The sequence below is a fragment of the Carassius auratus genome, chromosome 18 (assembly GCF_003368295.1).
Source record: "Carassius auratus strain Wakin chromosome 18, ASM336829v1, whole genome shotgun sequence".
Lineage (NCBI taxonomy): Eukaryota > Metazoa > Chordata > Actinopteri > Cypriniformes > Cyprinidae > Carassius > Carassius auratus.
The window spans coordinates 19,920,262-19,934,382 of record NC_039260.1 but is presented as its reverse complement, the minus strand read 5'-3'; the positions used below and the strand labels follow the sequence as shown (position 1 = coordinate 19,934,382).

The following is a 14,121-nucleotide window of genomic DNA, read 5'->3' as shown; positions in this document are numbered from 1 at the left end:
CACAAAACACAGAACAAAGACACAAACATGTACATTAAAGAAGCGAAAGATTCCAAGCATCAGTTGGTTGGTTGCACCTGGTGTTGAGGGTCAGTCTGCTCTGAAGCCTGCAGGCTGGGCTGTGTTTTACACAGTGTTGTCGTAGGAGGGAGTGGAGTAGGGCGGTCCCTGGGGTCCCTGGGGTCCCTGTGGCCCCTGCGGTCCCTGCATCGCTCCGGCCGCTGCGCTCAGAGCCGCCTGCTGGACGTGAGGATTCTTCCAGGCTCCGGAGACCCACTCCTCCTGCGCTTTACTCACGCTGCCGCCGCTGCCGCGGTAGAAGTTATGCACCTGACAAACACCAGCAATACTCAGTTTATACCAGGAGACTTTAAAAACAGTACTTATTACAGAAACAGCTCTCTTTAAAAGAATACGTGTGAACTGAATTCATGTTTTCAGATGCTGCATTACATTTAATTTAATGAAAATATGGTTTATGTTTAAATATAATGTATATTTAAAACAATAAGTGTGTTTTCTGACCCACTTACAGTAAGTAGGACTTCAGTACATCTTCATATGTAATTTCATAATTTAGAAAAACCAAGACAATAAGTAATGTTTCAAAGGTAAATTTTAAAGAAATTGAGATGTATGCATCATACATAAAATATACTTTCATGTCAAGTGCGTCAAGTTTTTAATTGCACGTGCAATGATGAAGTTAAAATATACTAACTTTAAATGTAACATAAAACATCATTTAAAATGTACTTTAAAAGTAAATGTAAAGTGTATTTAAGTGCTAAAAACAAAGTCATGTACTTTTAAAAAATATATACTTTTAGGATTTGAAGTACACTACTGTATTTTCTTTTTCAAAAGGGAAGCTGAGAATATATTTATAATATAATAACTTTAACTGAAATACAATAAAATTTCAACAAAAAATAAATGTATTTAATTAATTGCCAAGGCAGCATTTCCCATTTTCATTTTAGTTTATGTATTAAAATAACTGAAAAATGCTAATGCTAATATAACTATAATAACGAAAATAATGAATAAAAATGTTTTAGAAAAAAAATGATAATAATAATAATAATAATAATAATAATAATAATAATAAAACACAACCAATTCAAACTAAAAAATGAAATAAAATAAAAATAATGCTATTTCAAAATATTCTACTATAATATTATCTCAGTCATACTAAAATAAGACTGGTAGGTGGATTATCACCTTTCTGCTTTTCAGGCACAAATACTAAGGCAAATGATTTATTTACTCTCACATCTATTTAACAAGAACTGCATGCTCCAGCATCACATTTAATGACAACAAAGCCGCCCCTCGTCTTCAGCTAAAGGAGCTGTCCGCTTTAATAGATCAGAGAGAGCCGTACCTTCGTGAGCACCACGAATGAGATGACAGCGACTGCGGTGAACATGAGGGTGGGGATCAACATGATGATGGAGGCAAAGATACTCGTGCCAAAGAAGGAGATGGTGCCCAACCAGCCGCTGAAACACAGAGATCAGACCAGAAGATACGGAGACGAATACAGAGACGAGTGTTCATTAAACAAGCATAAATCATAGCCTAATCTCACCAGACACCCCATCCTGGTATTCCTATGGCCTGAATTATAGCAATGAAAAGTTGTGCCATGAACACGAAGAAGAATGCCATGAAGTAGAATGAGCTGTCGGTCCTGAAAACAAACAAACAAACAAACAAACAAACAGACCGTACAGTAAATGTGTAATGAACCCTTTATAATAATAACATTATGAATTCAATATGCATTTACTATATGATGATGATGATGATGATGAAAAAATAATTAACAAATACTAATACATTTCATAAAATGCTAAATAGTGCAAAATAATATTAATAAAAAACAATGATGATAACAATAATAAATAACAATAATGTATTCTTTACACATTTACCATAATATCATGATAATGTGATAAAGATTATTGTTATTATTATTATTAATATTATTAATCAATATTGTTGTTATTTTTATTGATGAATATTAATGTTATTATAAAGTTTCATGAAATTCAAAAGGTCAAATAATAATAATGAATAAATAATTAATGACATATAATCACGATATAAACCACTTGAACTGACTTGAAGGCGTTGTAAATGGGTCTGAACCAGCAGACGTAAGAGCAGGGGGTGAAGAGAATAACCCAGATGATGGACATGCCGAAGTTAGTCACTCCTCCACCTCCAAACATCCACGCCATACAGCCCAAGAAGTTCACCAGCAGCGTCACCCCGTACACTGGAACAACAGCAGACTATTAAACCATCACAAACCCTCCGATGGATCTGTGTGAGAGATCAGAGATCAGAGACACCCTTCTGACCCAGACAGACTACAAGAAGATAACGCTCCTGCTTTCAATTCAGTTCAGTTCAGTTCAGTTCAGTTAGCTTTACTGGCATCACAAAAGTACATTTTGCATTGTCAAAGCATGCATAAGAAAATAGAACATATACAACAGTGTAATTTGGAACAATATAGCAATTGAAATAACATTTGAATAAGTAATATTAAAAGAATGAGATTAAAACATATGGATACATATAGACATAGGTATGCTATAGTAAAGGTTGTGTAACAGATTGAATAAAGATGAATGAAGGTGAGTTTTTCATTTGGGGTGCAGTTATTAAATTGGAAATATTTTGTTTATTTTGGGATAGTAGTGGTTTCTGATGGTTTGGTATTGGGGCATTGTGTGAGGAAGTGCAGCTCTGTTTCGATCTCTCCCAGAATGCAGTGGGAGCAGAGTCTCTCCTCACGGAAGAGTCAGGTTTGTCTTCACCGGCCCGTCTCTATGGCCAGACTGTGCTCACTTAGTGTGTGTGTGTGTGTGTGTGTTTGTGTGTGTATAATGACATGGGTATGACACAGGTATTACAAGGAGAGGGTGACTTATGAGGACATAAGCCATGTCCCCATTTTTCAAAACACTTATAAATCATACAGAATGAGTTTTTTTGAGAAAGTAAAAATGCACAAAGTTTCCTGTGAGGGTTAGGGTTAGGTGTAGGGTTGGTGAAGGGGCATAGAATATACAGTTTGTGTGTGTGTGTGTTTGTGTATGTGCGTGAGTGTGTGTGTGTGTGTGTGTGTGTGTGTGTGTGTGTGTGTGTGTGTGTGTGTGTGTGTGAGTGAGTGTGGCTCTTTTTTGAATGTTTAGAAGGAGAGGGTATTGGCCGAATTCTGCCCTGCATCCATTGTTTGGTGATTTTCTTTGGAGTATTCTTTTACAGAAATCTAAATGCATATTTTCAATTGGATGATCTCCCATTTTAAAAAATCTATTTTATAGATGGACCCCACACCTCACTGCCATATAGTACGACTGATTCATTTACTGATTTGAAAAGTTTGAGCCAGATTTGGATTGGGGTGTCAATTTTAATTGATCTTTTTATGGCATGGGAAGCCCTTTGAGCTTTCTCTTTGAGTTCATTCACAGCCAAAGTGAAGTTACCTGTAGGAGTGATTTTTCGGCCGAGGTAAGTGTATGTTTTTGTGGTTTCAATGGTTCTGTGTGATAGTGTGAATGTGTGTGTTTGTTCCTGGAGCATTTCTGGAAGATCATGACTTTATTTTTTTGGAGGTTTACAGTCAGGGCCCAGGTCTAACAAAAGTCCTCCAGCAGATCCAGGCCGTCCTGAAGCCCTTGTTTAGTGGGCGACAGGAGAACCAGGTCATCTGCGTAAAGAAGACACTTTATCTCAGTCATGGAGAGTGAGACCTGGAATGGGAGCATGTTCTAGAACACTGGCCAATGGTTGATGTAAATGTTGAAAAGGGTGGGGCTTAAACTGCAGCCCTTTCTCACTCCACGCCTCTCAAGAAAAATATATTTTAACTGCACATTGGCATGAAGTCACTTGCACCACTCCGAGAGAGAGAGAGAGAGAGAGAGAGAGAGAGAGAGAAAGAAAGAGAGAGAGATGCAGTCTGATCAATGAAATGAATTAATGACCTATATATATATATATACCGCTTCCATGCCATGGACAAAAATATTTTAAATAATACTAGGAATACAAGGGGAAAAATAAGAAGAAATGCATTGAATTAATAATAATAATAATAATAATAATAATAATAATAATAATAATAATAATAATAATAATAATAATAATAATAATAGTAAATAAGTAAAATTTGTAGAAAAGCATGCCATTTCACTCAAAAACAAAAAAGAGAGGATACCTTTGGCAGGAGCAGCTACAAGTATGATCTAGAGCAGGAGATGAGAATTATTAATGTATATACAGCACAGTGCCAGCTGTTAGTCTGTGATAAACATGTCAGTGTTTCTCAACTTTACTGTATCCCCATCATCTCTGAAACCCCTCAGAACAAATCACGCTTACTGATTTCATTAGTGCAGTGAGCAAATGAAGTATAGATCACTAGTTAGTAGGCATACCCAGTCTGCAGCCATACCAGTTATGTGCAAGATATACTGTATGCATGTCAAAAATATTTAAAAAAAAAAAAAAAAAAACTAATATTAATATATTTATAATTACCTGTTTAAAATTATAACGTTGCGTGTGTGTGTGTGTGTGTGTGTGTGTGTGTGTGTGTGTATGAGGATTTTAAGATTTGATGTATACTATAAGTGCATATTGAATACAATTTGGCACACTTCATGTTGTGACAATATACAAAAAAAAAAAAAAAAAAAAAAAAAAAAAGATTCCCTAGACTCCGTGCAATCACAGTTCACACCACTAGGGGTCCGAGAGAGAAAATGAGTCGATATTGTCCAAGCAGATTCTCTGTGAATTAGACCTGATTATTATTTAAGGTTGGTTTCTGTGTTTCCAGACTCACAGATCCACAGATGGTACAGTCTCTTGCACATGGTGCGGTGCTGGTCAGGAATCTCCTCAAAGTCCTGGTAGAAGCACGGCTTCAGAGGAATAAAGCCAGGCAGAGGAGGAAAGTTGTTTTCTACAGGACAAACAATCAGAATAATGCATACATGTAAAATGCACATTCTTATTGTTTATACTTTTGTAATGAATGAACACATTATTATTATTATTATTATTACGAATGTATTTAGTTAGTTAGATTTGATTTAGCGTCCTTACCTGCCATTGGGAAACTGGTGTCGGCTACTTGTTTTTAAGAGCTGTGAATCTGCAAGTGAAGAATATTCATATGATCAGCCCAATGTACATTATGAACATTACAGAACAATGAGCATTGACCAACAGTACAGTCACATAATAAGAGTATTCTTTTTGTTTGTCCTTCTGTGTTTGTGTGTCATAATTTCGGCACAAAAATATTGTGCAGCACGACTGTGTTCAACACTGATAATAATCAGAAATGTTTCTTGAGCAGTAAATCATCATATTATTCATGATTTCTGAAGACCATGTGACACTGAAGACTGGAGGAATGATGCTGAAAATACAGCGGAGCATCACAGAAATAAATTACACTTTAACACAGATTCACACAGAAAACAGCTGCTTTAAATAGTTAAAATATTACTTTCATAAACTGTATTTGAATCAAATAAATGCAGCTTTGGTGGGCAGACATTATAGGATCTTATCTTAAAAACATAAAAAAATCTTCCAACCTGACACTGGTAATGTAGCCTATGCTAATATAATTTAATATATATATATATATATATATATATATATATATATATATATATATATATATATATATATATATATATATATATATATATATAGAAGACCTTGGGGTACATATTAGTCTAATGTGGGGGCATTTGTATATCATGGACAGACAGGAGTCAAAAAGATCTCTAAAATCTTGTAATATTCAGAGTCCAGCTGAAGAACTGTATGTTTTGTTTAAAACTATGACACTCTGAACTCTCTCGAGGCTAATAGTGTTTAATGTCTGCCGGCTGGGAGTGTGTTAAGAGCTCGTGGATTAAGAGACAGGATCACAGATAGGCTATAAGTGAGTGTTTTCTTTCCTTACACATATTACAATGCGTCTCAACGCGGATCGCAACATTTATCCTCGGACTATTGTTTACATCCCTAATGCTGCATTTGTTTGTTTCGCGGCCGTTCACTACAAACAGTGAGCAAATGAAACCCATCCATCAAGTCAGCTCAAGCTAAGCTCGAGCATTAACACAGACTGAATAGAGAGGAAAATAATCGCCTTACCTTCTCCTGCACACCGAGAGCACTACAGTAACATGACTTCTAGTGCACAGTCTTTCACATCAAACAAACACAGCACACACCAAAGGAAGCAGGGAAGCTCGCTTCTTCAGACTGTTTCTAAAGTTTCTTGTAATCTTCATTGAGTTAACATTCGTCGCGTATACAGAGACAGATCAGTGAATACGCTTACGGATTTTAGCCAATAGGAGTGCAGTGCTAGATTCTGAACACGCCCTCTTCCTCCTCGTTGGCCAATCACCGCGCTGGATGGCGGTTGCTGTCCGCGGTGCTGAAGTTGTAGTTTGGTGGGCGTGTTAAAGACGGAAACCTTTGACCTAAGACTGACCTCATTACCATTATCAAACATCAAGCATTTAATTTTCAAGTATTTTCATACATATAAAATAACGCATTCGTATTTTAATCACAAGAGATTTCAAACAGGTTAGAGAAAAAGAGAAAAAGTGCACGTAATGTCCAAAAAGGCGAATGTATTTCACATATTTTTTATTAAAAAAAAAAAAAAAATCTTTAAATTATTAGATAAATTATGAATACTGTTATAAAGTGTGAAGTTTTTCATTACTGTACAATAAATAACTAAATAAATATTTTTTGAGTAGTTTACGTTTTACAAAAACGCTATTTCAAAATTCACTATGTCAAGTTTAATAAAATTATTTTATGAATTTTTTTTATCAATTTCTTGAGTTAAATGTTTCTAAAATAGTGTTCAGTGTTCGTGCATTTGCATTGTTTTACCACTAAGTGGCAGTTTCTATATCAACTCATATCTATAGCTTAATTTCTTAGTTCTATCATACCTATGAATCTACAAATAACATTTCCCCCTAACAGTAAACAGTCTTACTGTAAGTTAACTCATAAAACGCTCAAAAATGCATGAAGGGAGAGAGGATGAGGGTGGAGATTAATGACGGTGAGTGAGGACTGATAATCTCTGCTGTCAGTCAGATCAGAGCACAGACAGCATCACACTCTCCGTCTGTAAAGCTCGTCTTTATACTGACTTCAGAAAGTCTCGAGGCATCGCGTGGAAGATGAAATAACCGTTTCTGAAGATGATGCGCGGATACAGACCGGTGAGGAACTGCGCTTTAGTTAGACTATTCTGTGAATATTATGCATGTGTTTTTTGTTTTTGTTTTTTTTTCCCACTGGAAAATAATTTGAACCTGTTTTTTTTTTTTTTTTTGTATAATTTTTTTAAACATCGTCTCCTCAAATGCTACATTTTCATGAACATGCGATTTAAAAATGTTAAAACAAGCTTTAATTACATTGTTTTTTTTATTTTACTATTGCAAAATGCTGTATTGTGGAGGGGTTAAAAAAAGACACTGACATTTGTTTTAATTTTGTATTTAATTTTTTGTTTATCCTTAGAGAGAGAGAGAGAGAGAGAGAGAGAGAGAGAGAGAGAGAGAGAGAGAGAGAGAGAGAGAGAGAAAGCTGTGATTGAAATATAACTTTCACAAATAACCTCCGCATGCGGTTTTTAATAATTAAACATGTTTTATATTAAAAAAGAAAAGAAAAAATTCGCTACCTATAGGAATCCCAACACAATTAGGGATCAGGAAGTAGTTAATTTACTGCACACGTTTTATAGTGAGATATCAATGGCCAATGATTAATTTAGTGCTTATTCACATGCAGGGCAGTATGATTTATATATGACACTGATATGATGTCTGCAGTGAGACTGAAGCTGCAGTAAAAAAGATGATAGGGGGATAGAGGATCACAATATTGCAATTGCAATATGGCTTTTTTATTCAAACCGTGGATTGGAGGATTACAGTAGCTTTACCCCAGTGCTTCACACACATCTTTAATAATGACTGGTCTGCTGCATTCATATATGCCCATAACTGCTGCATTTGTGGCCTGTTTCTGTGTCTACAAACCTCTCTCTCTGTGTTTGGTCTCCTCAGACTCCCGTCTCCAACTCGACTCTGTCCTTCTGTGGCTCTGATAACTCCTCAGCATATAAGGTTGATAATGGCCTGCTGAATAACGGCTGCTTTCTGGACGCTCTCGGTGTCGTCCCTCATGTCTTCTTGCTGTTTAGCACCTTCCCCATCCTCTTCATCGGTGAGATGCTTTCTCAGATTACACATTTTGCACGTGAGAACCTGAGCTTGGTTTCAGATATGGTCCTCCAAGGCACAAATGAGTATACTGAACATTGTTCAAGTGCATTGAGAAATATCACAGCTTCACTCAACTGTTGTGGTTTTGTGTTGGTGTGGTTGTGTTTGTAGGTTGGGGCAGTCAGAGCTCTAAGGTTCACATTCATCACAGCACATGGCTTCATTTCCCCGGTCATAACTTCCGCTGGCTGCTCACCGTTGTCCTGCTGTTTGTGCTGGTGTGTGAGATCGCTGAGGGAATCGTGTCGGACGGGTAAGAACAACTACTAAACCATGCCCTCGTCCATTTGTGTCTGACAGTTTTGCAGTTATTTAGTCGTGAGGAATAAAATAGTTAGATATTAAATATGCAATTTAAAGTTTAAATCAAGTAGAAGTATTTAAGATTCAAAATTGCTTTTTCACAAATCAAATGTTGGCTTAATTAAAACTTTTAGATTTCTGTTTCTAATAAATGCTGTTCTTTTAAAATTTCTATTCATCTCTGAATCATTAACAATAAAATGTATCACAGTTTCCACACAAATATTGTGCATCACAGCTGTTTTCAACATTGATAATAATCAGAAATGTTTCTTGAGCAGTAAATCATCATATTATAATGATTTCTGAAGATCATGTGACACTGAAGACTGGAGGAATGATGCTGAAAATACAGCGGAGCATCACAGAAATAAATTAGTTTAATATATAATATAAATGCAGCCTTGCAAAAACAAAAAAATATATATATTTTTAGGAATGTATCTCAATTTGCATTGAGATAGTAAAAATGCATGTAGTTTACAGCACAGATCAATAGATAATAACAGGCAGTTCAGCCCGTGACTGATGTTATTTAATGTCTGAATGAAACTCTCCACCAGGTTTAATCAGTCCCGTCATCTCCACCTCTACATGCCGGCAGGACTCGGGATGCTTGCTGCCATCACCTCCATCATCTACTACCATAACATAGAGACCTCCAACTTCCCCAAGCTGCTCATAGGTATAAACAGACCCTGACAGCCTGATTTCACACTGGACTGATGCAGTAAATATGATCCCTGAGATAAACGCTGAATGTAGTGTGCAAACGTCTCGTAATAATGTGCTCATGAATTATTTATCTTCTCACCCAGCATTGCTGATCTATTGGACTTTGGCATTTATCACCAAAACCATCAAGTTTGTGAAGTATGACGATCACGGCATCGGTCTGATGCAGCTGCGTTTCTGCATCACAGGACTGCTGGCGCTTCTGTACGGCCTGCTGCTGGGAGTCGAGGTCAATGTGGTACTGCGGAGGGTAAGCACGGGGTCAGGGGATTATATAGAGCGGGTGTGTTTGTGTAAAATACTGTCACACAGAGAGTGGATTACTGGAGACAGCATTTAAAGGGACAGTTCATTCAAACGTGAAAGTTTGCCATTAATTTACACAGCCCCAGGCCATCCAAGATATATATATATATACACATGTCAAGGAATATATACGGCTCCTGACGATAAACGGAGGTCTTATGAAGTGAAACAATCGGTCTGTGCAAGAAACTGAGCATTGTTTACAAAATTATTACCATTATTTTCACTGGTGACATCAGAAATGTCATGCATAAAATTATTTGATCATTAAATTGCACAATTGCACACAATAAATAAATAAATAAATAATTTTAGCTGTTTCCGTCTTAAACAAAAACATAAAACAAGGTAATAGCGACTGTTTTTCTCGCAATTCTGCCTTTATAACTCACAATTCTGAGAAAACAAAAAAAAAGTCAGAATTGGGAAATAAAAAGTCACTATTATCTTGTTTTATTTTATTTTTTTATTTAGTGGCGGAAATGGCCTTCCATACTTTCAAAGTATCATTTATTAAATTAGTTTCATATTAACTTAATATATTATTTTTTAACAATTATTATCAAACAATTTGTTTAACTTTCTGTTTTCTGCGTAAAAATAATGGATGGCATGAGGACACTGGTACTTTAGGTATGGCATGATCCCCTCTGTGTGTTGCATAATGGTGCTCCGTGTGAGATTAAAACATGAAGAACCTGGCCTGGCTGTAGTTTCCAGCTGAATCCAATGTCACCGCAGCACACAGTGAACTTCTGTTTGTGTCTGACAGCTGTTTGCCAACCGCTGGACGGGGGCAAATCCCTCTCTGTCCGCTGGCTTTGCTAAGCTCTTTATCAGGATGGTTGTGTTCTTCTGAGGAGAACAGAGGCTCAGTCCAGGTCTTAAATTTATGACTGCTTAGAAATGAATGTTCATAACTCATCTCTGGGGATAATCCAGTCTCGTAACCTGTGATTAGGCTTCAGGTAATTAGAAGATGAGTCGGGCTGTTTGGTGGGAAAAACAGCTAAGCTTCATGCTGATAATAAATTTCAACTGGTGTCAAATTATAGTTTGTCAAGAAAATGTTTTTGGACATAAACATAAGTCATTCATGAGTTTGAACAATTTGAAACCAATTATCTAGCCGTGTGCAAAACAAGAGTCGAGACTTACTCAAGTTTGTTTTAGAAAGGTAATAGTTTTACTGAAGTATCCTTTGTGAAAAAGAAGTACAATTTACTTTTAAAAAGGTTTATACTTCAGTCGGAACTGAATGCAGTTTTCTTTAGACACTTAATTTCATGTCCTGTTTTTCGTGCTTTTTTGAAGCTTTGATTGTGTTTACAGTGTGCAATATAACATGTGTTCATGTTTCGCATGTAAACACACAATTCACCTATCTGTATACCACTGTTTTCACTGTCACAAAAACAGGCTAATGACTTCCTTGTGCTATGAAGCCTCTCCTTCAGAAATATGTAACGAGTTCTGATTGGGCGAGCGGTTCCTGAGTTGTGATTGGACAGCAGCTTAGAGCATGCGGCCCTCCTGTAAACGTGATTTGGCTAGAACGCACGTGCTGGAGATGTATTTATAATCACAGGAGCGTTTTTACTGACGAAATGCGCATGAAAACCGCATTCGTTTTTTAGCACAGCCCTAACATCTAGTTAACAAAGCTAAACAGCATTGCCCTTTGTGTAATACGTTACAGAAACTGTTAAACGCACCAACTTAAATAATAAAATACAATTTATGTGGTCCATAAATAACGCCTTCTCCAGACGAACTGCTCCATCTTTCAAGAATAATATTTGTGCGAATCCGGCATTAAACTGATTGAGATTGAGGAAGCTAACCTCAGCAAAATGTGCTGCACATAGTTGGGATTATAATGTGGATTATAATGTTCGGGAACCGAGTTAAACATAAATTGTAACCATTAAGCCCAAACAAAGATGATTGGACGACGAGATAAAAAAAAACAGCGTTTCAACGACATGGAGACAAACACAAACAGCTCTTCCTTCTTCTCCGTCGGAGCGCAACAAGGCCACGCCCCCTGTTTGTGTATTCATGTGGGCTGTGGTTAGTCAAAAAAACTGTTTTAGTGACGTCATTACTGCAGGAACTAGAGGGGTGTAGTCCAAACTGGCCGTTCGATGTAGGATAATTCTGTTAAATCAAATATCTTGCTTGGCATTGAACTTTGAGCAATAGAATTTTTAAGATATTATTTATACTCTAACAACAACATTACACACTAACTAAAGTTTAAAACATGGAATCATGAAGAAGGGGACCTTTAAAGGAATATGTATTATATTTTAAATTCATATTAAATGTAATTAGTTAAACTTAAGAGTGCTAGATAAATAGAACTTCACTACATCTTTATATGTAATTTCATAATTTAGTAATGGTTTAAGAACGTCATGAAGGTGTCTCTCTATAAATGTATTTAAGATGCCTTTTATTTATTTATTATTATTGTAATATTACATCTTCATATACAGTTATATATATATATATATATATATTAAGTTTTGAAGTTCAGTGCATTTCAATAACTTTAACCATTCTTCTTTTCATAAAGATTACTAAAAAAAAGGGGAAATTATTTAAAAAATCCTATGAAATTTGACATTATAGCTCTATTTTATTCATATTTGGTGATTGTTGTTTTGTTTTTTGTTTTTGTTTTTTTACAATAATTATTGCTACAAATGTATTTATTTTTTATATATTGTAAAGCATGTTAATTTTTGTTAAATACTTTTATGTTCTTTTACAAATGTGGTTTTAACTCCACACTGAATGTCTTTTCGATCCAATGCTCTTGTAACAGATAAACACAAAATGTTGATTTGTGAGACTGATGTGCACTACACGGTCTGATATAATGGGAAACTCCTGTTATTATAGAGAAGACAATCTTGAGTGTTCTTCACAAAACCTAGATCCACTGAGCACATTTAGGATGAATTAGAACGGCAAATTTGACCTTGAGCATCAGTGTCCTCTCTTGTTGTAATTTCAGTAAATCCCTGCTTCCCTGGGATGCTTGACTGATGATTGTGTCGTCTCTTGGGTTTCAGCGCTACATGTGGTTTCCGTGTCCCACAGAGGTCAAGCCTCCGGATGACCTCCAGGACCTGGGCGTTCGTTTCCTTCAGCCGTTCGTGAATCTGCTGTCTAAGAGCACATACTGGTGGATGAACACCTTCATCACCTCCGCACACAAGCGGCCCATCGACCTGAAGACCATCGGCAAGCTGCCCATTTCCATGAGAGCTCTGACCAACTTCCAGCGGCTCCGCAAGGCCTTCGACGCTCAAGCAGTACAGTAACCTTCTTCTCTGCGCTAAAGATATCTGTATCACATTATGAGGATTTCCCCGGTCTAAAGTCTCACTTTATTGTATTGAGTGTCAGAGACATTTAGAATTATATTTGGATAATAATATAATATAATATTATATAATATATATAATATAGTATATATATATATATATATATATATATATATATATATATATATATATATATTTTTTATTATTATTATTATTATTATTATTATTATTATTATTATTTTTATTTTATTTTTTGATGATGCAAATCACAAAGTGCCTTTTTAAAAACTTACCTGAAAATCAAAGAGTGAAAATAGACAAAATCACTCAGAGTTTTGTGCAAATTGTTCATAAAAGGCCAGCGATATGTAATCTGGATTCCAGGAAGAACTGCATGTAAGCAGATATTACATAATTTTAACCGGTTGGATCCTTTTCTCTGCCAAATCCTGAGTTTTCAAGCATCTGTGTGTGTTTTTGGCTGATCCGTCCTGTTTTGTGTTGACGTCCACTTGTATAACCAGACTGCTTATGTCCTTAATACAGCAGAATCATTTTTATCCCCTTTGTCCTGAAAAATAGAAGGGACTTCAGAAACACTTCAGATTAAAGTCCTTATGTAAGATACGGTAAAAAAATAAAATCTGTTTGGGTGTGGAATTTACATAATCAGTACACCTGTTACTAACCTGCCAGTTTATCATGGACAGACAGGAGTCAAAAAGATCTCTAAAATCTTGTAATATTCAGAGTCCAGCTGAAGAACTGTATGTTTTGTTTAAAACTAAGACACTCTGAACTCTCTCGAGGCTAATAGTGTTTAATGTCTGCCGGCTGGGAGTGTGTTAAGAGCTCGTGGATTAAGAGACAGGATCACAGATAGGCTATAAGTGAGTGTTTTCTTTCCTTACACATATTACAATGCGTCTCAACGCGGATCGCAACATTTATCCTCGGACTATTGTTTACATCCCTAATGCTGCATTTGTTTGTTTCGCGGCCGTTCACTACAAACAGTGAGCAAATGAAACCCATCCATCAAGTCAGCTCAA

The 14,121-nt window shown here is 36.1% G+C and overlaps 2 protein-coding genes across 2 annotated transcripts; one reads left to right on the top strand and one right to left on the bottom strand.

Moving 5' to 3' along the window:
- Positions 1 to 1,249: 1,249 nt before the first annotated feature.
- Positions 1,250 to 6,399, bottom strand: LOC113118831 (secretory carrier-associated membrane protein 5-like). The gene is made up of 6 exons (XM_026288244.1): positions 6,211 to 6,399; positions 5,140 to 5,188; positions 4,877 to 4,996; positions 2,134 to 2,290; positions 1,598 to 1,699; positions 1,250 to 1,508 (listed from the first exon to the last, which is right to left on the bottom strand). Exons 2-6 carry the CDS (start codon positions 5,144 to 5,146, stop codon positions 1,367 to 1,369), a joined length of 528 nt encoding a protein of 175 aa, XP_026144029.1. The 5' UTR covers positions 5,147 to 5,188; positions 6,211 to 6,399; the 3' UTR covers positions 1,250 to 1,366.
- Positions 6,400 to 7,142: 743 nt separating this feature from the next.
- Positions 7,143 to 13,066, top strand: LOC113118750 (ATP-binding cassette sub-family C member 8-like). Its single transcript, XM_026288169.1, has 6 exons — positions 7,143 to 7,313; positions 8,169 to 8,328; positions 8,499 to 8,640; positions 9,254 to 9,375; positions 9,509 to 9,675; positions 12,815 to 13,066. The coding sequence occupies exons 1-6, from the start codon at positions 7,293 to 7,295 to the stop codon at positions 13,064 to 13,066; spliced, it is 864 nt and encodes a 287-aa protein (XP_026143954.1). The 5' UTR covers positions 7,143 to 7,292.
- The last annotated feature ends 1,055 nt before the right edge of the window (positions 13,067 to 14,121 follow it).